Below are 27724 nucleotides of genomic sequence, written 5' to 3'. Positions count from 1 at the left end.
TGCATTTTGGAACTGGACACAGCTGCCTGTTTCTGCAGTAATTCTGATTCCTATCACTCGTCTTCACAACAATAAAATAAAATCCTGCAGTGACATTCATTTCTGTCTAGGATCCACACAGTTGGGTGTGGGGTCATCTCCAGAGAACTTCTCTGTGCTTCAATTAACCAGCCTGCTTCACAAAGCACAATATCACAAGGAACAGAGAAGGCATAAAGACACCCACATATTCTTGTTTCACTGACAATCCTTTCAAAAACATCAGACAATAGAATTGTTGACCGTGTCAATTTCCATGGAAAAAGATGCTTATCATTTAGAAAGCTGCCACTGAACAAATATCCAAAGATTCCACAGCAAGTGGGATATTAAAGACCAAAAGCTGCAGCATTTGGTTGTATACAATCAAATCTATAAAGAAAATTACAACAAAAAAGATACTGTCACAAGGTGTCGTCTGTCAGGCAGTGTTTGGCAGCTCCCATGAGACTGCAGTACAATACCTGAATGGATGAACAGGGCTTTGAATGAAAAACCAACCTCTGAGCCACCCTGGGCAACCTCAGTCATCTGCTTTGTCCCACCCTGATATCAGGTACAACAGAGCCACAAATACTGCACTGTAAGGAGCACCACTGCCCAAAAATGTACACACAATTCTACCCACCACCTAACGCCAAAGCAAGCACTCAAACCTTTTACAGCAAAGCAAGAGTCAGGGTTTAAGGGAGAAAATGCAAAGCACAAGGTGAAATGTTTTTTTAAGAACACCAGATGATAGGAACACAGCAATCCTAATTAAAAATACTTGCATGCTTGAGTAGTTTTTAAACAAGTCAATTTCTAGATTAAAATGTCACACAACAAAAAACACTTTACACTTCTATAATTCCTTATTCACAGTTCCAAAATAATTCTTAAAAAAACCAAAAATAATTAATAGTATTCAGTCTTTGAATTTATCCAGGAGGGGATATCAAATACAACATTATTTCCCCAAATGAGGTGGTTTTTTTTTTTTTTCTTGCTGAAGCATTTCCTCCTCAGAGCTGGGCAGTTGTGTTTGTCTGCTCTCTGGCAGCTGTGCTGAGGCTGCAGCCCCTGTGCCCTGCACAAAGGCACCTTTCCCTGCTCCAAGGGCTGCCCTCCGTGCTGCGCGCGGCTCCCTCGGCGGCTCCGAGCTCCGCGCACGCCTGCTCGCCGAGCAGATGTCACCAGAGTCCCCTCTGCACACAGCAAGTGTGTGTGTGTGCGTGTGGGGAGGGGAAATGTTCTCAGCACAAGAGCACAAATGCTGCTAGGAGATTTTTATAAGCCTTTCTACTGCCCTTTGCATCCAAAGAAACAAACAATTTGCAAAGAGAGATTTCAAGTAAGTACTAAATGTTCCAGTTAAGGTTCAAGTGTTGAACAGATTTTCTCAGGAATTATTCAACATATGAATATTAAGAGCTTTCAAATCCTAACAAAGGCTGTAATGTGAAAATAGTACTTTAAACAGATGGAAAAAAATTAAAATTATGTTATTAAGACATATCTGACAAAGCTTCGGAATATACATCTGGGTGTTCATGTGTCATACCAACTGCCTCTGATAACCAGTGCTTTATCAGTTACATTTAAATTAAAATTCTTGTTAGGATCACTAAAGTAATTAACTGTGTTTATGCAGAAACACCAGTGAACTCTGTTGTAACTTCTATAACACATGCAGGAGTTCAACTTTTAACACCATGCACCCTCTTCATCCTGCAACAAGCAAGGGTGGATATGAAAACTTTTTAATCTCAAATTTGACACTAAATCCACCCCAAGCAAACACTAGTGGATGCCAGTGCTTCCCAAGTTCCAGCCTCCGTAAGCAGTGGCAGACATAGTGCCTTGCCCTTCTTTTCATCTCAAAAAAGCAAATAAAGGTAATCAAGGCACAGTCATTTTGAAGCTGCAATGGAAGTAAAAAACCAAAAAGCATTTGGGAATGAATACAGTGGTAGTGGGGCATTCCAATGTGCTGGAAAGCCTACCCCGTACCAAGGATCACTAGAGAGAAATTTTCATATCACCACATCCCACCTCTTTTGCTCCATACACATCTATGTTTAACAGAGAAATATAGGTGAGTGTATCATATAGGGATAGCAAAGCACATTGCTACTCATATTTCCAATATTTCTTTCTTCCCTTTGTATATGCAGGCATATGTCCAAGGAGTAATAGCAAAAAAATATGTATTTGCGCCTACAATAACTCATGCACTCAATTTCTATTACACGGCTTAAGCTCCCCAAAACACTTAAACTTACCCTAAGTACTACAAAGGAAGTAATATACCTCTGATCCATTGGAAAGAAAAGACATACAGAATATATTTGAAGAAACTCAGCTGGTGATATTCTGTCCAAACAACCAATATGACTATTTTCTACTAGGATTTATCTTACTGGTAAAGAGACAATACAATAAAGGAGTAAAGTTATGCATCTGATATACTGAAAAGTGGATGCATTCAACATTCATCACCAATTCTGAAATATTTCAGAATAATATCAGATTATCTTCATGCAAACTTCAGATAGTCCTGAGCACTGTTTACCCTGGCACTACCCAAAACTTCCCTGCTGTCCATGTGCTCAATGCACCTTTGTCCAACTTCTCCTTTAAAGAGCTGACCATAAAGTGCAGGCAAGATTCTGGTGTAATTTCTTCAGCATGGAACTCACCCCTCACAGAAATCCTAACTAAGCTGTCCTGTGACAATGGCTAAAAAATCTTTTCGGAAGTACTTTAAGGTTTAGCTGATTCCCACCCTTCACCCATTCTCTCATCTTCTTCCTTTTCTTTTTTAAGAGGTAGCCTGGAGATTTAGATTTCTTTAGGAGCTAGGGTTGTGTAAGTAACAGCAATTTGTATTTCTAGAGTCAAGAAGTTCTATCCATTATTTTAAACGGTAAAAGTTTTAACTAAAATTTTTCACTTGTTCCTACCCAAGCATAGTTTACACATGCTGCTAACAAGTGTAAACAGGGTAAGGAGAGAAGCATTAATGGGATAAAATGCAGATGTATCAGTCTAGCTTCTATAAATACAGCAGTAGGAAGAAAATCAGCGGTGGCATTTTGGGCATAAGCAAATACTTTTCTTTTAAACAAGTGTTATTACTAGAAAATTGCAACCACTATTATGAAAACTGTGAAGATACACACACTAAATTATACAACAACACTTTTTTGCAAAAACCCTTGAGAGTCCTCTTTACTTGCAAGTGTATTTAAACTTGCTAGTTCTAAACATACTTCTGACAAAAGTCATCTTGCCCAGAACTAGAACTGACAAATAAGTGAGAGATTTCAATATTAGAGACTAACATGCTCATTTCCCACTTGATTGAAATAGAAATTTGCTGGACAAATGTTAACCATTTAAGCTTACTAGGCATCTTCCAAATCTCATGCAGGAAAAATAAGCAAAACATGCTATGTAATAACTTGTAAAAGGTACTCTGTCATCCACTGTACTATTTTCTCCCCTAAAAATAGTACCATGTCCCTAAAAACTAATTCTAAACACCTTGAAATGGAGGCAGAACCTCATATCAGAATATTAACTGCTCACACAAAGAGAAAGCAGTTTCTTTAATGGAAAATTACTGGAGAAACTGTAGAAGGTAAACATTAAAAGCCTTTTTCATCCTCTGAGAAACTGGATTACAATATGTTGAGAATTTGAAGAAAGACAGCAGTGAGAACTCTGTTCCCTTAAAGTTGGCTCATTTCACTGTTGTCTGGTGTTACTACTTTGAACATTTCTCTCAAACCTAGGCAGGCAGTTCATCCTGTCACTGCCTCCCTGACTGGTGGCTGGAGTGCCTGCCTCTCTGCCCATTTTAGTGCCAACTTCAAGTTTGTTGAAGGTGGATTCAGTTCCATGATGTAAATTGTTTATAAAGACATTTAACACTATTGGCTATACTACCAACTTCTTGGGAACTCCACATTACAACCAGTCTGACTTGGAGCCAATACCCCCACTGTTTGAACTGCAGCCACTTTTCGTCCTATCTGGCGTTTTTTCACCTATCTGGTTTGTATCTCACTTTTTCAAGAAAAAAAATTGAGGTAGACTGTGATGAACACCTTGCTAAAATAAAAGGTAGGCGACGTTATCCTTTATCCTCGGATTTCTGCTTGCCACTAACTTAGAAATTTCTTGCTCATAACACCTTCTGCCACTCTAGCACCAGGCTTGCTTTTGCATTCCCAAGAGAACCTCTGCATGTCCAAGAAGTATCTATGTATTTCTTTCTGGGAATTGTTCTGCCCCCTTTCATTTTTGAACTTGAGTTCTTTCAGCAGCAAATTTAAATAAGACTGTGTAAAAACATTTAAGTGTTTGTTCTTATGTCTATTCCCATTCCCACTTAGGAGAATGGACTACTCTGTACTGCAGGAAGGCTGTCTCTGAAAATGTTTTAGTACTCTTCCAAGCAGCAAGTTTATTCCCCAAGGAAGTCTCCCACGGGATCCTTACCAGGAGTTCCCTGATCAAGCTCAGCAATAAGCCAAATTCATTCATTAGATGATAGAGAGGTAGATACCAAAACACAAAATATTTTACTTGATTTAATAAAATTCAAAGGAAGGAGCAAATATTTGTCCACGTTTAAGTCCCAAGTGCTACATTTTCTGATAAATCACTGTGCAATCAAATCCAAATGAGGGAGAAATCACCTTAAAAAAGCATGCCAAGGGCCTCTAAGTTTCAAGTGAGAAGCACGAAGTAGTACAGAATAGAAAATATGCACAAAAATATAACTTGATCTGGATGTCCTCTCTTTGTAAGCTATTCAACATCAGTCAGATCACTAAGAAATGTCAGTACAAAATAATAAATCTAAGCAATTGAGTGACAGCCAAGCAGTCATACATTACTTTTAGACATAATAGGATATTAATCATTTAAAGCATGCTAACATTAACAAGCTATTTTTTAACAAATTGAACTCAATTAAAAGAGAAACATGGTGGAGTAAAAAAAAAAAAAATCATTATTTTCTTACTCTCCCCAAAGATTCCTTTTACTAAAATTCAGAAAGAAACCTTTATCTTCTTCAAATGATAAAGCTTTTCAGCAGGACACAATACACAAAAGCAGAACTTCTGTTAAACAGTGCTCTCTTGTGGTTCTGTGCATCAGTGAATCATTGTATAAAGGTAGGCACAGTCTGAAATTTCTTGTTGCCAAGTCTAACCCAAAATTAATCCCTCAGACTTGGATTTAATTTAGTTCTGCATTTAGTTTTTCTAGCATGTTAATAACCTCACATCCAAAGACCACCTTTAGATACTGTATTCAAAGGAAAGCAAGAAATTAAATTTAAAAATATGGATAACAAAAATGTTAACCTTTATCTTTTATTGGAATTCACAACTGACAATATGTGCAATACCAGGATAGCAGTTAATGCATCAATTCTCACAAATTCTATAGGCACAATTTCTGCCTGTCATGGTATATACATATATATATATGTTACTCAAATATGTAGCCCAGGTCTCGTTGCTTAAACAAAATACTGCACAATTTTTAAAATAAAAATCTTACTTTAACTTGCTGGGAACAATATTTAGACTGCTCCCCATGTCCACTTTTTTCAACAATATAGTGTAAAGAGCAAACTACTCATTATCTCATGTAACTAAAATATTTAAAATTAACAGGAATAATTAACCCAAATTACTAGTTATAATAAAGTGAGACCACCTTCTCATATTTAAATATAGAAAGTATTCATCTAAAAGAACAAAAATATGCTTTCAAGACCAATTAATAGAAGACGTTGGTGCTACCTTTTCAAAATACGACAGCTACTTTTGATTAAAAAATTTAAAAGGAGTGCATCGTTCAATTTCTACAGTTATTTTCTAGCTAAAAATTTTTAAAGCAATTACTTCACTTTTATTTTCCTTTTATTTCAAGCCTCATAATATATTAACAACAGGGTTATCGGGGTTGTTATGTCTGTATTTTAAAGAGAAGGGAAGCAGACGTGACTGACCTGTTCACTCCTGCCAAAGCTGTTGGATTTCACCATGCCGGGCGCAGCCGTGCCCTGGGCTCGGGCGAGCTCCTGGGGGGCGCTCTGGGAGCTGGGCAGGGGCGGCAGCGGCGCTCGGCGCTTCTTGGGCATCTCCGGCGGCAGCGTGCTGCAGTCGTACTGCCTGCTGCCAGCGCTGCCCCTCGCGAGCAACGCCGGCCTCGGCTTGCTCATCAGGGGAGTTGCTGGGGCACTGGCAGCCTTGAGGTGTGGGAAATAAAAAGAAACCCAAGTTGCAGATATTTTCTGGAAAATAATCAACGGTATTGATTGCTCAGTCTGAATATGCTTCTAGAAGTTTTCCTTATGCAAAGTTACACCTTACTTGTTCTCTTTTCTTCTTGTTTCGTTGGAAAAAGCTGAAAAATCCTTTGTTTTCTTTCTCCTTCAGAACATCTATGTTTTCAGATTGGTAGGACCCTAAAATAGAAAACAATAGTACAAGACATTACTTCATGCAGAGATTATTTTTCCTACATTCTTACTATTTCACCATGTGACAAACCTCCTGCAATGATACATCAAACACATCATAAATCATCTATATTAATATTTTTTCTAGATGTGGCAAAATGAACAGTTTGCCTAGCATCCATATTCTTCCTCTCCTTCTCAGAACCCAGGGCAGCTGAGTTTCAGCTGCTCTTAATACCAGCACATAATCCAGCCCACCCCACTTGTCATATGCTATGGTTCATAACACAAAGGTAGTAAAAGGGGAAAAGAGCATCAGACTTTTCAGCTCTCCATTCCTACTGGCTTAAATTTATGGCAAAGTGGCAAAATGTGATGTGGGACAAGCCAGGCCCCAGCCTGCACACGGTGTAACTGTGGAGAAAGATCCCCCAAACACTCAATCAGTGTTTGAGTTGCAGTTTCTATAACTGCGTGGCAGTTATAGTAACAACAGTCAAATCAATTCTCGTTATCTTGCAAAATTTATCCTCCTTAAATTGATTTATTCATACAAAGGATTTGTAAATCTTTTTAATGACTTCTTTTTAATTTTACTAGAATGAACTTTCTGAAAGAAATCTCATTGAACGCACATGTAATGAGCAACAGAAATCTGCAAGTCTGGTAAAAGTATCAACATAAACATGACCCTAAATTGAACAAATTGATCTAGGGTAAAAACTATACAAAAGTACTTTCTATATAGCTGTGTCTATCCAATTCTGCACTATCATTTGCAATATGCATTTAAGATAGGACAGAGATATTACTCATGTCACAGTTAAGAAGATGTTGTAGTAGGAGCAGGTGCTAATGTCCCATAAGTGCTAAGTTTCACTGCCTATTTCAATAAACCATACCTTGAAAAGTTGGTAAATTTAAATCAACTGGTGATGTGGCTACAGAAAGACAAAAAGAAAGACAGAAAATGTGAATCTGAATCAAGGCTGTAGTAACAAGATATAAACACAGAAAGCCAAGCTGGATCTTCAGCATTGGTGAAAAATTAACTGGGTACTTTGCAGAAGCAAAAGGATGTTCATCTTTACTGCCTAATACTTAAATCATTCTAGAACTTGAGCCTGAAGACATGCAACACAGACTGCAACTGTGTACATAAGCAGGGAGGCTTCACTTATATTTCTGAAGCAAAGAGAAAAATCAGTATGTAGAATAGTTTGCTCTGATTTGGATGGTTAAACAGTCCAAACTTGGAAAACAAAGACAAATATTAAATTAAAACAAAAAATTAATAAAATTTCAACTTAAATTCTATAAAGTAAAATATACACTTTACTTAATAGAATTTACTCATCATTTACTTTCATGAGGATAAAAATGGAAAATTCAGAGTTTGAACCTGCCTGCAAAACTGAAATGCTGAACTACTTCATATTAAAAGAACTGAAGAACATCTAAATTTCTGTGTGGAAAGTATATATGCCCTGGGGTATGCCCACCTAAGGATTTTTGGCTCCTGCTTCAAGTAAAACACACATCATATCATGCAAAAAGCAGCTTTTCCAGTCTGTAGATGAAAGCAGTAAATAACCAGACAAAAAACAAATCATGCATTTGGGAGCACACACAATCAAAGTAACACATTTTGGCAAATAAAAATATGTTGGTTTCCAGTGTGGAAGAGAAAGATGTTTAATTTTTGTTTTCTCTATGGAAAAATGAAATACTGTCCAAATTTGTCATTCTGACCTTCAGCAAGTAAACTGAGAAAACTCCTGGAACTGTAACCACCAAACAGTAAGGTTACCATATTTAGGTAGAAAGAGGGGCAAAGACAAACAAAACCCCAACAAGCCCCACAAGTTTTATGCAGAAATAAAATCAAGCAAATAAAACAGTGGCCAATACCAGGAGTGAGTCAATCAATATTATTGCTTTCCACATTGAGGTAAAATTTCCTGTGAGAAACGTCTGAAATGGAACAAACCACACTGCACAAAATTTTTAATTACAGTATAGTAAACCTGTCACCTGTTCAGATGAAGTTAAATTCTGGCCTAGGAATATCTGTACAAAATATTGGAAAGTTAGTACATTGTGTCCCTGCTGGACCAGAATTGAAAAGACAATTATTATTCCTTCACAATGTATAAAATTAGCAAGCAGCACTTAGAAATAGACATAAAGACCATCTGAATACTCCAATGCTTTCAGGATTTTTTAATTATTTAAAAGAAAACTAATTTTCTCTAACATTTGTTCTTTTCAGGCCATCATGATGTCATGTAGGAGCTAAGGGAAGTAGGGTGTTGTTGGAGTTTTTGGGGAAGGTGTGAGGAAAGGAAAAGAAAACTTTACATTTAAGTCAGGATTTGTACTCAGCTAACTCTGCTGGTAGTGAACACTTGGTTAGAAAATAAAACTTTTATACAGAACTTCTGAAAACAAAAGTCCAAGTACACACGAGACAGTTTCAATTTAGTGGAAAACCACAGAAATATATACTAAATTTCCAGAAAATATTTTCCTAAGTAAAAAACCCAACAACATGTATACAATTATTAAGTAATTATATTTTCTATAACAGCAATTTACAAAAGTTATCTTACCTTGACTGACATCCATGGCATACAGTTCTCTTAGTCCAAGGTCATTAAGAGATTTTGTCATATCAAGGGGTTCTTGAGACTGGTAACTCCTCAGTAGCAGAGTATGTGAAGGATCAAACTCACATTTGCTGCAGATAATTGATATGAGTTCTTGAAGTGGTGAATGTGGACTAACTCTTACTACTGTTTTCTGTGTCTTCTTGTAGTTTATCACTACCCTTACTGTTTGCTAAAGAGAAGAAAAATCCAATAAATACCAGCACAAATTCTGAAAGAAATGGCACTTTTACAACAGCCTCACAACAATCACCAGAATTCCACGTATGGCCAACTTGACCAGTGCTGTGGGTTCAGAAACATTACATAAGAAATTAAGAACTATTTTTCTACTCCTTTCCATGGCAGAAAAGGACACATTTAGCAGACAGCTTTCTCCCTTAGCAGCAGGGTAGGTGGCTGGAGGGTTACACTGGGCAGCTGCAGAATCAGGTGATGCCCCACAAGCGTGAACACGGGTGTAGGAGGAAAGCAGAAGAGCCCTCCTGGCCCTCTGCAAGTGCTTTAGATAAATTAAAAGTCAGTATTCTTCTACACAGCACAACGATAAAGGTGGAAGGAAAAGATTTAAGGCAACACCCAGAAATTAGTTTAGTACTCCTTAAATCTCCTGCCCTCTTCAGGGTATATAAAAAAAACCCAAGAGGGAATAATATGTATTGAAGGAAATGAACATACAATCAGAAGGGTACATATATCACAGCAGGACAGATGGTACAAGATGTTGATTATCAATTTGTTCAAGGCTGTCCTCAGCCACACTTCATCTGCAGAATTTTTCAAAAGGCCAATGAAGCATGGGATTTCAAATAATATTGCATGATTTCCTTCTTTCAGCAGCAAAGATATTTGCTACAACAAATTGAGATGCATTTTACCTAAGAGAAGCTTATCAAAAACAGACTAAAGCATTTCACAGAGCTTCAAGGTGAGAGGATGAAAGAAAACAGGAAACACTGAAACAAAAGAATGAGCTACCAGCTCAATTTGTTGAATACAGCAGTAATTCTAATTTCTCAATATGCTTAATTTGAGTTCTCACCTCTGGTATAACTGGAGCAGGTTTCTTCTTATCCATTTGTTTTGCCTTTACAATCACCTTTTCTACTTCAAGCATTCCCACTGGTGTGTTGGGTTTGAATTTAATCTGGGTATTTTCTGCTGATACCAACTCTATGGTATAACTTGATGGATTTAAATGATACTGTGCACAGAGAAAGATCAGCAAGTCCATCATGGGCTTCCTGTAAAAGACAAATGGAACTGTCACAACAGATGACAATTAAGCAGGCTATAACAAGATGTGCTGCTTAAACAAACATTTAATTCAAGTCATCCTTTCCCTTCCAAGACGAAATAATTACTGCTAGACACCAACTTTAAATATCTTCAAGCTTTAAAAAACACAATTTTAAAAAAAAAGCCTACCCCCAGAAGAGCCACTAAAAAGAAAATGAAAACCAGTTTGCGCAAAAGCATGCCAAGTACTTGAACAGAGTGGGAGCGTCTTGTTGTGTGAAGCTTCTCCTGAGGTCAACTGAAACATGTGGATTACTTACCTCATTTGACATTTAGTGGGAACTTCTAACAGTGGTGATAAATAGTTTGTTATTCATTGAGAACAGTTATTTTGCAAAGCTTGGCATTTTTATATCCATTTTGAGTTACAAGGGACTTTATTTTCAGAAACTCTGTGCATTAGCCACTTGGAAGATGCAGGAGAAATGAAGTTTGAGAAAGTCACATTTTAAGCAGGTTGCGCATTAGGGATTCTAGAACTATCTAGGCGCTTAATACCAACAGCAATAAATAAGGCAAATGACAATATATTAGGCAAATGCCATTTCTTGAGAAGCTCTGTGTGATGCAAGATGTCCTTCCCACAATGAAGAATGCCAACAGAATTTGTCACGTGTAGTCAGTACCTGTGTGTCCTTGTTCCCTCAGTGCTTAATGAAGAACATGCTGAGTAGGGTATTAAGATGGGCTGAGTATTTCCAGTCGCTACTAAAATACATTTAATAAAGTTGTACTGTAAACAGAAATGTTATAGATGTTTAAATAGACCAAAAGTAAGGAGAATGTACCAACTCTGCATGTTATGGAACTGAATTAGGTTATAGCATTATCAGATCATTCCTCAATAATTTTTTTTTATTTGGGTAAGGACAATTTCATTGCGACACCCTCTGCATCTTTCAGTTACAACTATGAACAAGGAAATCCATCACCTGCTCTGTCTCACAAGGATATTATGAAAATAAAAGTCTGAAGCAATCAAATAGTATGTTGAAAAAATGCTGAAGTGTCTCTGAGAAAATTAATGCAGGGTTAGGCTGGTATGGCTCTATCAGAAATCTTAAATTCTAGATGTAATCTCATAATTGAGGCAAGTATTCTGGTAGCCCAGCCAAATGTGGAAATAGCTTCTACAAAGAACCATCAGATGAAGCAGAATTCTAGATAACAAAGATCATTAATATATTTATTAAGCAGTAAGTTAAAGGAGACTTTTCATATTATACAGTTCTGTAAAAATAATTAAGAATGACTCAGTGTTAGAAGTTATTGTGAACACTGAATTTTTCCCCTTTGATTTACCCTAGAATATCATTCCCACTTCCCTTCATCTTAAAGGACAAATTTCCCATAAGCTGTCTTCTAATTTCTGGCAGCAGGGCTGGACTCTTTGGCCACTCTCATATATTACGCTTCCAGAAGATAACTGTTTGAAAGCTGACAGATATTTCCTTTCTAGAGGAAAACTTCTGCCTGCTTAAGTGGCAGGAGAGCACTTGCCTAAAGAGACAAAGGCAGGAGGAACAATAAAATAAAAAAGCCATACTCCAATGTGTGAAAAAGCAGTTATCAGATGGTCTGAAGAGGTATAGGAGAAAGCAATATACTCCCATCCTTTCCTCTAGATGATATATAACAGCCTGAGAAATACCATGCAAAATGAAGAATAGTAACTGCTCCTCCCATTCCACATTGCTAAACCAGAAAGTTTATTTCAATGCATCTCCTGTATGTAGCACAACCTGCTTCAGTTACAAGACACAAGGAGGGAATACTTTATTTCTTTTACTTCTAATCCCTAATAAAACAAGTACATGCATCTCACAGTAAGAAGAAAAGGGCTGCAAATGCAAATCTCGCCATTCCCCCATCTTGCTGGGGGCAGAGCAGGGCAGGGCCAGGGAGGAGGGAGCCGGAGGAGAAGCAGACACTGCTTCTGCAGTGACCTTTCTGCTTGCCAGTGTATCCAATAAGTTACCTGTTACCTTTTTTCTGGTGAATTTTTATACACTGACTGGCTTTAAAAGCTGCACTTCAGTTATTGGAGAGGAGTAAGAATATCAAAGATGACCAGAGCAGGAACTGACAAGCAAGGACCCCAGAAAGCCATCCTACAGAAACACACCACAGCGACAGGGGCACACCCTCAAGTTAACCAGAGTCACAGTCAGTGACTGGTCAGTGAGAATGATAAGTGAGAAACAGCTGCTAACAAACAACAGGTTAGTATGGGAGAACAGTGATTCAGTGCAAATTTGCTCTCCAAAGGTACTTCCAGAAACAACCTGCTTGACTGGAGGATGATGGATTTCTAAGTCCCCTCCACTCCACTGGAGGCAAGATATCTTCACCAGCAGCTTTAGAAAGATATTCCTTCAGCAATAAAAAAAAAAACCAACAAGGTTTTCTTGTCACCATGTCCTCCAAAACTTGTAAAACTCTTTTTCCCTAAAGCCTTCAAGGATTAAAGGTGGAAGAATACATATATCACAGTACATTTAACAGCTTCCATAATTAATGTTTAGCAAAGCACCAAGAGGAGGCCATCAGCTACCTCAGAGTACACAGTCTGCTTGTCCTCCTTTATCTAACTCAGTAAAATATTTATTTGCAACTTAAATTCATCAAATTACTCAAGGTTTTCTGGAAATCTCAGAGCATAAATGTATTTAAGTATTCCAACTTCTACATAATCAGGATTTTTATTTCACTAACACCCTGCTTTGTGTTACACAGCTTGCTACCCACTATGCCAAAGCAGGGAGCAAACCAACCCCACCTAATCTGATAAAGAAAAGTTTCTTCTGGTGGACTATGGAATTTGAGCCCACAGCTGTTAAATCTCACCATTTTGCTTTTTCTACTATGAGATTTAAAAGGTGCTCTCTCCTCAAGACCTTCAGAGCTGCTCACCTCCACTTATGAATGACAAAAGAAGCAAAGTAGCAATTTTTCTGTTTATGTCATTTCTAGAGGGGTTATGCCTATTTGATCACGATCAATAACTCCAAAGCCAGAGCAAAGCTAGAACAAGGGATAGTTTGAAATATACTTCATGGTGGATTGCAGGTCCTGCACATCTCCCTCATTCTGAGATGAGCCCAGCAGTGCTAATACAGGCAAGATAGTCACTTATGAAATCAATCACATACAGTATCTTGATTGAAAAATCCTGTAACTGTGGAATCATAAAACTGATTGGGAAATGAGTGCAATTCCTGATAAGCCTGTAAGGCCTGTCTTGAATACTGAGTAATTATACACAATGTAATCTGACCAGGTGAAAACAGATGCAACAACATTCCTTTCTAGCACTTTGTTCTGAGCAAAGCATGAGAGAGGGCCCACGGTACACATCACTCATCCCTGGACAAAAGCAGCAAAAAGAACAAGCTCCTGACAGCGTACACATGGAGCCTCATGTCTAAGAAGGTTTAAAAACAGAGGAAGGCATCATATTTACAGACTGCAATATTCCTTGCTATAAATGTGCTGACAAAACCAGTATAAAGCATCGTTATTTCAGAAAATTTCTTCTGAGAAATAAAATCTCACATTTAAGTTATCCTGAAAATCAGAGTCAGGGGGAGGTGTAAAAAGACCCAGTACAGCTCTGGTGAACAAGCTGATATTTGATGTCTAAGCAACAACCTCATGAACTCCAGCAAATGACAGTGTGCAAAGAGACTCGAGCCAGATTTCATCCCTCATTAGGAAGTAGGCATAAGCACACATTTACAGTACCTGGTTTAAATGAATAAATAAGTCAGCCTGCTTGGTTTCTGTAGGAGAGACATGGGCTATACACTAACACAAGGACAATATACAAATAGGTTGTCTTATTTCAGCTTAGGATAGCAACAAACTGGCATCTAAATTGCTGTGATCCATACACAGCCTTGCACAGGACTCTTCTTAGTAGAGCAACATTACAGGCCTCAGGATTTATGATTTCAGCTCACCAGTAAATGTGCAGGTCTTTCTGAACAGAAGGTGACTTAAGAGTTACATGCACAATCTATCCTACCAATTACCAGTCTGAAATATGCATTTTAAACTAAAACCAGCTTAAGGAAAACATAACTGTAAAAAGAAATCCAAAGCTGTAGCTATAAATTCTTTTTGAAGCATTACAGATTTTTTCTGGAGTGATTACATATTTTTTGATGACTGCTAGTAGTCTACAGGTAGCAGAGCAAGTGCTGAACACAAAACTTTGTACCCAAATAGGATGAACAATCATGCATTTTACCAAATGATTATAACCTGGATGAAGGTTGGAGTAAACTTGAGCAAAAAATAATATTAAACAAAAATATCATTCTGTGTAACATACCTCCCATTCACTGTGGTGTACTTGATCACATCTCCTGGCAGGACCACTGATAATTCAATATCTTTATCGATTACATTCTCTTTCTGTTCCATGATGAGGTTGGTTGGCTCTGTGTTATCAAATGGAGAAACAGGAATGGATTTTGTTTCAGACGGAGGAGGTGGTGCCTTGGATTTTCTTCTGAAAAACAGATAAAAGTTAAAAATCAAGTATGCATTTAACCATATGATTTCAAACTGACGAACTAACAAGTCTCAAAACAGTAACAAACCACACTTCATTATTTTCTAAAGTCATATGTGCAACGAAGGGATAAGATACCTTAAATATACTATCAGCGGTGGCAGAAGACAAAACAGGCTAAGGTATCCCTCACCAAAAAAAGCACCCAACAAACATCAAGCCAAAAAGAATTCTTTAATGTACCATGAAAGAATAAATTATTTGGCTGTTTTTTCCTCCCTTGGGTTATGCAAAGACCCTATTTGTACATTCTCCAAAGAGATTTACTGGATTAGTATAAACAGAAATATTGCACTATGCAGTATGAAGCCAATTGTACTACCAGCGTGCTTAATACAGCATAGATACTGGAGCAAATAGTGACACTTTTCCTCCCCTTTAATTGGTTATTAAATTATTCAAAGAAATTCTACCAGTTCCACAGTATTTAACTTCTATACAGTATTAAAATAACAGTATAACCAATTCTACTGTGTTTTAATATTTCCTGACATTTCACTCACAATATGTTTTCACATAATCCCCTCACCTATGGTGATCTATTTTCTATACTCTTTCCCATGTCAATGACCAGACAGTTAACATTTGAATACAAGGACTGATCACTAAATAAGCTGCACTTATTTCACTAAAAAAAGTTCTAAAACAGCATATAATTCTCTATATCTCTTAACATAGGTATGTTACAGCAAATTCTGAATGCAGGACTCTCATGTCCTAAAACATCTAGTCCAATATCTCCCTTTATTTAAATAACTCTCCACAATTAACCAATATATTCAGAAGGAAAAGATACTATTAATTAAGAATTTAACCATTAGAAACAAGACCAAGACATAGTCAAGACACATTACCTCATGACAGATTTTGAATTTCTTGTAAACGTTCTTGAATGGAGCCACATTATCAGGAAGTTAAAATACATTTCAACATAATCTACAAAGGCTCCAAAAATATGCTTATCATTTAGATGGAGCTGTACCAAAGTTTGTTTACTTTAAACCAAAGGAAATAAATTAACCCCTACAATTGCCCTGCAGAATTAAAACAAAAAGAACCTAGCATACAACTAGAAACACACGCCTTTCTTGAGAAAACAAAGTTTAAAGTCACTCACAATGAAGAGCAAACAAGGTCCAGAGCAGCATTGCAAAAAAACAACCGTAACAAGGCTTCACATGACTGATCTGTTGCTGAAAGTGCTTAGAGTTTTGAACTTCAGAACTCTGTGCTGAATAATTAACTATTCACAGCCCCTCAGAGCTAATCGGGAGTACTCACAGCCTCCAAAACCATTGAATGGGGAGCCACATTCAAAATGTATACCTCCTCTCACAATGACTTAAATTAGTTTGGTGCGCTCTCTATGCAATTCATGAGGTACAACATGAGCTGAAAATTTGACTTTGGTCTCTACAGCAGCTTGTCTGGGCTGTTTCAGGATTACACAAACATTGCAAAATGCATAAAGCAAACTCCTTTGCATTCCTCCCCAGATATAAATTATTAGCAAGTTCAGAGCATCAATACAACTATTAGAAATAAATAAAATCCCACAAGCATAAAAACTTACCCCATGACATTAATACCAAAAAGCCCAACGTGATCTAGTACTGCTTGTCCTCCCTTCTTTACTCTTTCTTACATCTTTAACTTCAAATGACTGTTAAAAGCTATTTATCACAGAGTTTACTCTTTGAAGAAGTGTCGCAGAAAGTTTCCTTTTTGAAATGCTAGAGGACTCTATTTTCTATTAAGTAGACAAATGCAATTTTATCACTGGAACTCTCTTATCACCAGAGTACTTAATGACACATAGCAATAAATGTGGTTTATTCATACAGTGTCCAACTAAAACTGACCAAATACTCTTCTCAAAACATGTGTGCAACAGCTGAAGTTCCATGTATTTATAAAGAACACACACACACATATACAGTCAGTCTAACACCACTGCTGAAGCCTTGCGTGCCCCACTGCAGAGCCATGTACCCCACCCATTTCTTGGAAATCTGAATGTGCTTTATGGTTACTTATGCTTACCTCTCCCACCCCACACAAAGGAAGAAAAATCCCAAGTGTACTTTCTCAGAAGTCAGGCCAAGTTTTTGGCAACCTCTTATTAAACAACAGGATCCCAATGCTTTCATTTTCTGTTCCCAGACGCCATGTTTCTGTTTCTTCAGTTCTCACTATTTCTCTCATCTCTCCTCAGCCCAAAGTATTTGCAATTGGTCTCATTGCTTTTTCATTATTTCAGCTTGTTTTTCTACCTTATCAGGGGAGCAGCTGCCTGTCAGTCAGGCTGGGCTGCACTCCCAGCCCCAGAACTGGTGCTGGACAGCAAGAACAATTCAGGTGACCGTGACTAAATAAGCAGGTGATGGTGGAAATACACTTGTAGAGGTAGGTTTTACAGACAAACCCTCCTCTCCCTACTCTGCAATTCAAGAAGCCAATGAAAGTGATTTTCTCACCAAGGCATCTTCCATCCCAACATCATTTTACCCCAACACCAAAACCAACTCCAAGTCTATACCACCAATTCAAATACTTGACCACTGCAAGTCTTCAAGATCAAACACTACCTGCTAGGAAATGTTTAGAGACAACTGCAGCATTACTATCTGACCTGCTCCTCATAGTCCAGCACACGGCTGAAGCTGTCAAGGCAAGCCACTCCTATATATTTCAGGCATAAGTATAGATGAAAAATACTTCAAAAATAAATTCTAGCCATCTTCACTAAATTACTACCACACACACACATTTCTATACAAAATTTGGGGTGCCACTAAGTGCTTCAAAAAGGTTATTTTAAATTAGACGTATGGTAGTACTCTGACATTTTCCCTTAACATTCAGCAGCCCAAATATTTGCTGTGCCAGCCCCAGAGCATCTATATAACATGACTACCAGCATTGATACTGGGCTTTCATCTCAACATCAATATCACTGTTTGAGATACAATCTCTCTCTTTATTTCTACTACAAAAGCACCAGTTAGATGTTAAGATCAAAGTATGGATCAATGAGAGTCAAACAATGTCCATTCTTAGGTCATCCCTTCAAGCCAGGCTTATGATACATGTAGGATGATATAAAGGAAAAATATTTGCTGTATCTGCTCCAGAGAGAAATATGATCTTTCCGATTCTCAACTCATCCATTTAGTTATTTCTGGAAGAACGTGAGGTCATATTGTACAAATATTGAGTCTAGCAGGTGGCTCAATAGGTACCAAAAAAACCCCCAAGTTCAGAAACAAACTTTAATTTCAATTTCCAAGCAGCAGAACAAACATTAACAGTTTGCAAATCTTTTGTGGTAACAGGTTATTTTACAGGGCATATCTCTATACTAATTCCCAAGATTGAAAGGATAAAAAATATTGTAAATAATACTGGTATTTTAAAAATAATAGAGAAAAATAATACGGCATAAAATAAGGCACTGCCAGCACAATAATTCATAGTGCAACTGACATGGCAGTACTAATGCTATGGGCGATGATAATACTAATATTACTAATTAAGTGATCTTTGAAGATTACCTCTACAGATTTACTCAGTGAGGTTCTAGCAAACATCTAACAAAACATCTGCAGATGTTCTCTTACTCATACCTTTATTCTGATATAAAGAAAGCAAAAAAAAGTGAAGTGCATTTTCGGTCTCTTTCAATAAATAAAGTGGACCGAGAAAAGGAGGCATCCCTGGAATCAGGATCTGTTTTCAAAGATGTTGTGAAATAAAAAGTTTCCCTAGTGAAAGGGATGTGTGGATTTACCCCCTAGCTAGCCTCATTGCTCTGAAGATTTTTTTTTCAGTCTTATCCTAGAGAGAAATAAATCACAGGACTGGGATGGTAACCATGACAGTAAGGTGAAAGCTTAATGGAATCTTTGAATGTCTGGTTCACACTAAAAGCAAGAAAGCAGCAAATGAATCCTTCAGTTCCCTCCAGACCATTTGGAACAGACACTTGCCCCCTCTGATTATCTGTCCCCATGGCAGTGACAGTCTTGAAAACAGAAGTGACTCTATTTGAGCCATAATTCATTAAATGTTTTCTATCATTGCAAGGAAAAAGAGGCAATTCTGAGACAACATAAACACAAATTGTATTATGGGCATATTTTTAATTGTGCCCCTCTTAGCATTAAAGGGCCACTAACTCTGGTATAAACATATAACTTAACTAATTAAACAACAAATTTAAAACTTTTCTAGAAAAAAATATTAACTCATTGCCCTTCAAAGCTGAATCACAACTAATATTACAATGATCTATTCAAGCTCACTTAAAACATATGAAAGACTCAACTCCTGAGAACAGAAAGCTGCTGACAGTGCTGTCTTGTACCATCCAACAAAACACAGTTAGCTCCCCTCTAGTCATAAGAATCACTTTGCTCTTAGGAAGAGAGCCAAAAGCTCAGAATCCTAGCAGGCAAGAGAGGATAAAAGAAAAAAAAATACCTTCTCCTCTAAATTAGTACAAAGTTTTTTATTATTATTATTATTGAGGGATTATAGAAATGTGTTCTGATACAATAGTTTTGTTACAACACATTCTGTTGTGCCAAGAGAAGTACTTCTTTTACTCCTGGGGAAAAAAAAAAAAACCAAACCGAAACTAACAAATAAAATGAAGTGGAAAATTAGTTCCAATGACATTACTTCTAAAGAGGTTGAGAACTTAAACTCCTGAAGTAAATAGGGCAACACAAAATACAAGTACAAACCTGGCATGTCCATGTGTTACACACCTCCACAGAAAGCAGATACTTATATCTATTTTTACAACCTTTTCTCATAGTAAAAAATGCAAAAAAGTAACCTAGATTTGCTGCCAAAAGAAAGAACAAAAAAACTGAATGGCATTCAAAACCATTAAAACCTGTATGGCTCAGTTATCCTTTATTAAATTTACAATTATGAAAACAGCCTGACAGAAAAGGAGAGCAGGGAAGAGAAAGCAGTAAATCTGTAACAGTAATTGAGTAATATATAACTGGCTGAATAAACAGGAAAAGAAAACAAAGAGCAGCTTGATGTGAAAGGGGGAGCTTAACCTTTGATACACTAATAAATCTGACAAATACTTAAAACTCAAGAAAACGTATGCTACCTCCACTAAAAATAAACCCTCAAATCTTTATCAAGAACTGCTAAAAAGGTTGCTCAAACAGCTGCTTTTCTTCCATGACTAGTAAGAAAGTTCAATTAAGGGCTTTCAAATGAAACAAAACCTGAATCTGTCCTTCTGGTCGTTACCCCCAGTCATGAAAGCAGGTAAAATGCCACTGTCTTTTCAAAGCCTGCAGATGAAGCACCTAGCTCTGCTTGGGGCTTTTCCAGCTGCTATTCTGAGCATCAATAGAAGCAAGAATTGTCAATTATCTGAGCTTTGCTGCTGTTGCTTTTTTCTCCTGTTCAAAATAATGTTTTTGAAGTAACACTGGAGGCAGGGACTGGATAGATTTAGAGGCTGGGAAAGGTAAGGGAGAGAAAAGCAGAGCTGCTCAGTTTCACAGCAGCCAGGAAAGAGGCTAATACAGACCCTTCCTTTTTCACTCACAGACATACATGCCTCAAATATAGCTATGTGGGTGTAGGTGGGTAACAGGTGAAGTGCTGCAGGACAGCAGCTAAGAAGCTCTACACTAACAGGGAAGACAAAATCCAACCCCTCTCCTTTTACCTGATGTAGAAGGCTGGGTTCAACTACAACAGTAGCACTTCCCAGCTGAAAACTCAGATACAGGAAGAATAATTGAGAAAGCATAGCAAGGCAACTTTAGAAAGCACTGCAATTTATTTTCATTTTTCCTGCAAATGCTTTGAATAGAACAAGCTTTCTCCCTTTTAGAAAGTTCTTTATTCACCAAAAACTTTCTCTTAGCAGTTATATCCTTTATCCACCTTGAGTTTGGTAACACTTAAAATCTTTTGTACATTCACATAACCCAAAATTAGGACAATTTATTAAACTGAAGAACAGAGATGATGTGAAGTATTGGAAGGGAATGGGACACAGGAAAAGTTTCCTATCCTGAGCAAGATTAAACAGAAATATCTCTGTGTGTATGCACTTATACACAGATGCTATGAGACACATGGTGAATGTATAGAGAGTTCCTACACTGACAACCAGGTCTGTCAGCAAATAAAGCACCCTTGCTCATTACAGGACAAAAAGAGAAAAAAAGGAGTTCAGTTTAAGCTGAGAAATTGTACAAAACCAAGCATTTTCTTCACTAGATTTCAAGAGAAGCATCTTGGCAGTTAGTATCCAGAAAAATTTGATGTAATGAAGAAGTTTCTCCCAATATATGAAGACTATAGCTACATTTCCCCAAACAGAAACACCGAGCCTCTTGGGCCAACATCGCCTGCAAAACTAAGAAATGCTTTGAGCACCCACCTGCCACCAGATTTTCCTGCTCATCCTTTGCAGCTGCCTCCTCAACATTCACTCTCCTGCCTGCATCTTCCTCAGAAAGCAAAGTGGAAAAACCCTTTACCTTCAGGAACAGGGTCACATTTACTACTTCCCAATTGCTGCTGGAGCCCCAGCCTCATCTCAGGCACTCTGTGAGGGGCAATGGGCGGTACAAAGCAGAGCCACAAGTCCCACCCCAGCTCCCTGCACAGCATGAACCCCACCAGCAGTTTTCACAGCCACCTCTGCAGCCACTGGCAGCAGGAGCTCCCTCCCCTTTGTCCTACTTTAACTTTACCTCCCTCAATGGTTGGCAGCTCAGGGCCCCAAATGAATGCTCCTATTTTGTCTCCAAACTCATCCCCATCTACACACAAGAGCTGTCATTATCCCCTTCCTCTGCTTATATCTGCACACCCAAAATCCTCTGCATCCACTCCTCACTGGATTCTTGCAACAGGCAAGAGGCAAGGAAGAAAGAAGATATTTCTTTGAAGAAACCTGGCTCCCTGCATGATGGTAACACCAAAGCTATTTTGCATAACCACTTCATTAGAAAGCCTCTGCACTCTGTAAAAATGTACAGGCCTTCAGCATTAAATATATAGGAGGAAAAAATCTTATTTATATAATAATGATTATAACCATCATCAGTGTGCTCTGGGGAATGTTAAGAAATTTCCCTAATGAATGCTTTGCTCTAACTACTATAATTCACTTCTATATTCACCCCTGCATCCTTTCCAACTTTCTCTACCACAGCCAGTTTACAGCCAATATACTTCACTGCTGAGTTTTTAACATGCTAACAGATGACACAGTGCCAGCAGCACACTGACTCCTACAAGAAGCTCAACTGAGCACTGCTTCTTAAATTCTTTCTTTGTTGCTGTAAGCAAAGTCCATCTTGGCACTGTGCAGTTATTTAGGATTTGAGTCTATTTAGGTACTAAAAAATATTTTCATGCTTTCCATTACAAATAAAATCAGTATACAACATACAAGGAACACACAGAATACACAGCAAGGACTCTATCATAATAAACACTAAAAGAATCAACTTTTACAAGGTATTACAAGCAACTAAATTTTAGATCAAAATCTCAAAATCTGATGCAAATCAAAGAAATCAGAAAAGCCTTACAGCCTGCATGAAATAACAGCATTTCTCACTTAAAATAATTTCAAAAACCTCATTTGAGTTTCTAAGCACCAAATATCTTTTTAAAATAAAATAGGCAACAGCTTATATACCCAGAAATTTACCACTAAAATTTCAGCAGTCTGCCCACATGGATAAAAACATCTGTACACACCCTCATCTCTTGGCCAGAGACGGGATTTTAAAAACCTTTTGTAGAATTATTATGTACTTTGTCTGAAAAATTACAACAGACATTAATTCTTCTTCCTTCGTACAGGCCTATATTTAAGTTCTGGCAATTTATGTACTGCCCTACACCTGAATTCTGTGTACTGAAGATATATAACTATTGGTAAATATTTTTTCCTCACAGCAGGTATTAGGACGACACAACACAAATATTACTTTGAGGCCATTCTGCTCAGCCTCTGAACAAGGAGAAGGAAATATAATAGCTAAAATTGATTACACTAGTTTTCTGCTCACCTCCAAGATAGCACAGGTGGTTCTTCCCCATTAATATCAGGTGAGTTTCCCTCAGTAGCATGTGGAGGTAGAAGGGAGGGTGTGTGAGTGTGAGTGTGCATGGCAAGCTCACTGTGGCTCCCTTCCGCTGCTGCTGACATCAGTAAGCCTACCTATTTATAATCCCACCACCTGACCAAACAGCCTGCAGAGTACATCTAGAGATTTGTACAGCCTGTAATCCCAACATATCTACTTCAGCCAATTCAAAAGAGAGTATTAAGTAGCTTTGTTATGTCTTCTGTGGCTTTAGACCATAAAAAGAATCCAATCCTGTTTTCCGCACCCCTTTTATTTGCACAAAATAAGTTTAAAGGGAATTTTTAGAATTAGGACTAGTCCTTCCATCCATGCTTTTCAGCCTTTCCCATTTCTCTGCCTGTGAGATATCCAACTAAACACCTCAGGTAAGCATATTCTAGGGATTAATGGAATATTTAGACAACAGAGACAAATACCCATTTACATCCAGGTAATTTCATCATCAGTACTACCTAAAAAATTATTGAAATTTAAGATTTTCATAAATCAATTTCACAAGCCAAGTACAATATTTACGCTATCACAAAACCAAAAACAACTCAGAAGTGTTTAAAGTAGGATAATTTACAGAAGCTTGACCTCATTGTCAATTAAAACCAGAAGCTGCTTAAAAGCAGCTTAAAAGCAATTCTTGATTCAGTTACCTCTTCCCAAAGTCAGCCCTAATGCATTCAGCCATGGGAGGGCTGCTTGCAGCTGAGTCTGCCCAGGGACTGGAAAGGATTGCAGTCAACAAACACTTAGGGCAAGTGCTGTCATCACTGGCAACATCCTGCAGGTTTCTATCATTGGTAACTGTTGCTTCCAGATCTGTATCAGGCCACAGTGTGTTTCGAAGTGGCTTGAGTAGTGCTTCAGTGAGAGGAAAACATCTGTGTGAGTGCCTGTGTGCTGAGTAAACAACATTACTGACAGTTCCTTACCTAACCTTTCCTACCTGAGAAGTCCTATCACCAGCATCCATCCCACATTAATGCCAGGCAAAACAGAAATGTAAGTCAGCTTTGCCTAAACGTGGGTAAGGTTGAAGGAAACAATTAGATGAATCAGTTGTGCTCCAAGTCAAATGCACTCTGCAACCAAACTTCAGTAGTTAACAATAAAAAAATAAAAATCCTTTCAGTTGTTTGATAAGCTGGAGAGGGCAATAATGCAGATGCAGCCAGGCTTGCAGGAAAGCTTTGGTGCACACAGGGTATCAGTGTGGGCTAAAACACCAACATATTGCCTGTGGCTGCTATGTCCCACACACGACACAGTATTTGAGACACTCACTTGGAAGCTTAATTATTACCTGGGTCTAAGGGCTACAGCTAGAAATATACAATTAATACTCACAGTAATAAATCCCCCGATTTTTTTTAGTCCTGCTGTTATCTTGTGGTTATTTTACATGTAGTTTATCTAGTTAGCAATATCCTCCTTATGGCTTTCGTAGATTAAGCAGTAAATTTATCACTGCTGAAAAATCATAGGGCTCTCATTCAGGGAGTGACCAACAGAATTTAATACTACTGACCACAAGCAAGTGCACAGCATCTCAGATAACCTGATAATGGGAAACAGAAAGGTTTCCGGTTTCTACAAGTATGTACCTGGCCATTTTCCCTTCATCTGACAGAGGTTACTTTTACTTTTTTTTCCCCAGTATCCCTCAGCATAGATTCCTTCCTTTTTGGGGTTTTGTTTTTAAGTTCCCAGAATACTTGTGGAAGGTAAAATTGCAAGAATATTAAAAGATGAAGAAGGAGGAGAGCTTACACAATGTATTAGGAAAAAGAAGAAAACTACCATATAAAGGAATGGAATTTAAAAGTTTTGTTAGAATTTGGTTTAGAATTTTAAAGTGCTTCTCATTGTTTTCATAAAACATTTACTTAAATTACAAATCCTGGCATTGCTGTGTAAAAACAATTCCTAAAGAAACATCAACTGAATAGTACCAACAATGAAAGGCAATTATGTGAATGCACCATAAACTGCAATTTATTTTATTTCTCATGTGTATATTTAAAAGAAGCAGAAGAATCTATGTATGACAGATTCTATTCTATATAGAATCTGTCATTCTATTTGCTAAATAGAATGACAGTATAGGGCTAAATACAAAACACTTCTCAAAGAGGTCCCTGTACAGACCACATTTGAGTGGCCTGTACAGATCTTTCATGCTTTTTAATTCATAGAATTGTTTCCACGACCAAAAAGTTAAGACTTGTATGTACTAGTGAGGAAAAGAAACCAAAACTTTCCCACTATTCATTCTTATATCTTTAATACTTTCAGATTAATCTGTCTGTGATTACCCAGAGCATTTAGAACCTTTGCAATAGGGAGAAAAAAAAACCCAAACCACAACTCCAGAAGCCCAATGCACTGTTAGAACTCAATGGATGTGTATCAATAATGTGTGTATGCAAAAGCTTCCCAGAATTATCTGGTTTTAAAAATCCCCAATAGGGATGAATCTCTGAAGCTGGGAACTTTTTGAACCTATTGTCTCTATTGTTATAAACAGCAGACCATTTTTTAAAACTATGTGATATTTCATCTAACCCTCAAAGAGTAATGATTATTTTTTTAAAATAATATCCATGAGAAACTTAAGTCTGAAAGCAGCAAGAATAGCAGGAAGCACAGACTACCAGGGTAAGAATGGCATTTTTCCAGATTAAACTTTTGCTTTATTAAATACTCTGTTTCTTCAGTTGCTTTGTACCTACTGAGCTGACATCTCATCTGTGATGGACCAACACAGTCAAGTCTCCAGGGAAAGGCAAATAATTTTGTTAAATCAAAAAGAATTGGAAAAGAGAGCATAGACAAGAGGCTTCCAAATGGCTTGGAAACAGACCAAGAACTTCTTTTTCTTATGCAAGTCATACATCAGTGAGAAAAGTTAATTTTAGATTGTATCATCATTCAACAATAAGGGAGACTTAATTATTTTACCATCAGTTAACATTTGGTTTAAGGATTTCATGCATCATCATTAGACAATTCTGCTGCATGTTCTCCTTTCATTTACTTGGAACAGTCAGAACATCACAAATTGGCACCTGGACAAAAGGTAAATGTAAGAACACAATGACATGGTCTCAGCTCTCATGTCCCTTAAGTCATATCTCACCTTTGACCATCTCTATTGATTGTCTCTGAACCTTCTGTTTACTTCACCCCTGTGGATATGGCAGAGACCAGAACCATGCACTGTATTGTCATTAGAGATTTATACACTGGCCAAATCCTGGTCTCCCTTTTGTTCTCTGTTCCTTTGCTAATGTGCATGGCAAACTGATTTGTAGTAAGTCTGTATAAAGTGAATTTAATCTCATTTTATTATCCATTTTGTTTTGAAAAATTTTTCTGCAAGTCTTCAGTCATAGCTCCTCTTATTACAATGAACAGTAACTTTCTACTGTCATCAAAGTCTCACGTTACTATTCAGCTGCTTTCCTAGATTATTAACATACTGAACTAGGAGCTCCAGCACAAATCCCTATGGAACTCCAAGATGGCATGGCCTCACCCTCACAGCAGAACATTTCCCACCTCACTGTTCTTATTGGGGCAAATTATATAACCACGCAAGGTTTACTGTCTTCTGCCAGGTTTGCTTTGTTTCCCAAAAAGCTTTGGGGTAGAGACCAGGAGAAGCCTTTTGAAGGACAAGCAGGACTGTACCAGCGGGCTTTTCCTCATACATTTGGTCAGCACGGCCCTTAGATTGTTTTCCCTTTCCACAGCCTTAAGACATTTACATTGTAGATACACTGCTACATCAGAGTTCCTCATTTTATTCTAACTGTGCTTGCTGCATGAGTCTGCAGAGAAACAGATTTTTATTGTTAAATTCAGCCACCACATTTAGTTTGTCCCGAATAAGGCAAGAGCCCTCAACAAAGCTGTCCTAGCTGCTGTGCAAATCCAGAACAAAAAAGAGAGTGTCTGCTCAAAAAACACCTGTGGACTAAAGGACAAGCCTGGATTTTGGGCTGCCTGTTGACAGTATTACTTTGCTAAATTGGTGCCTGACCTTTTCACTTCTCTACCTCTATTACAACCTTTTATCCTCACTTTAATGTTATAGATCCAACTCACACAAAAGGTAATATGTAAACACTAGCACATTTTTTGACCTTACTGAGTCATTATTTCATCACAGCTGCAAAGGATCCACCTCACTATTCCAAAATTGTTTCAGTATTCTCTTCTGTGCCAACTCTCTGTCCCACCCTCCCAAGAGCAAGTTCTGCACCTTTTTCCACGGGACCACCACCTTTCTTCTCACTTGCATTACACCTACAAACATCCGACAATCAAGAATCCATAATATTTCTTGGTAAATGCAAGGTAATACATGACAAATTCCCTCATTGTTAAGGTCAAAGAGAATCAGAAATCAAGGGACCTGGGATAGCTTGTGACAATTAAGCTCTACAGAGGAACACAAGGGTTAAGGTAAAAGTTGCAAAAGCTCCAGCATCTGATAAGCAAAATGCTTCAATTC

At 37.7% G+C, this 27724-nt stretch overlaps 1 protein-coding gene across 6 annotated transcripts in view; it reads right to left on the bottom strand.

Moving 5' to 3' along the window:
• The window catches only part of COBLL1 (cordon-bleu WH2 repeat protein like 1), a 74117-nt gene that overhangs the window by 19209 nt on the left and 27184 nt on the right, over positions 1–27724 (bottom strand). For 2 of the 6 annotated variants that reach the window (XM_064718423.1, XM_064718428.1), the window contains exons 2-7: positions 14813–14992; positions 10220–10421; positions 9121–9349; positions 7411–7449; positions 6420–6514; positions 6056–6295 (exon numbers count right to left, since the gene is read on the bottom strand). In XM_064718423.1, coding sequence (XP_064574493.1) covers positions 6056–6295; positions 6420–6514; positions 7411–7449; positions 9121–9349; positions 10220–10421; positions 14813–14992 — 985 coding nt within the window. Of the gene's footprint in view, positions 1–6055; positions 6296–6419; positions 6515–7410; positions 7450–9120; positions 9350–10219; positions 10422–14812; positions 14993–21485; positions 21561–27724 lie in introns of those variants that run through there. The other 4 variants (XM_064718424.1, XM_064718429.1, XM_064718426.1 and 1 more) reach the window with 3 other exon arrangements.

This window comes from Zonotrichia leucophrys, chromosome 7 (assembly GCF_028769735.1).
Source record: "Zonotrichia leucophrys gambelii isolate GWCS_2022_RI chromosome 7, RI_Zleu_2.0, whole genome shotgun sequence".
Taxonomy (NCBI): domain Eukaryota; kingdom Metazoa; phylum Chordata; class Aves; order Passeriformes; family Passerellidae; genus Zonotrichia; species Zonotrichia leucophrys.
This window is presented reverse-complemented; position numbering and strand designations above follow the sequence as displayed.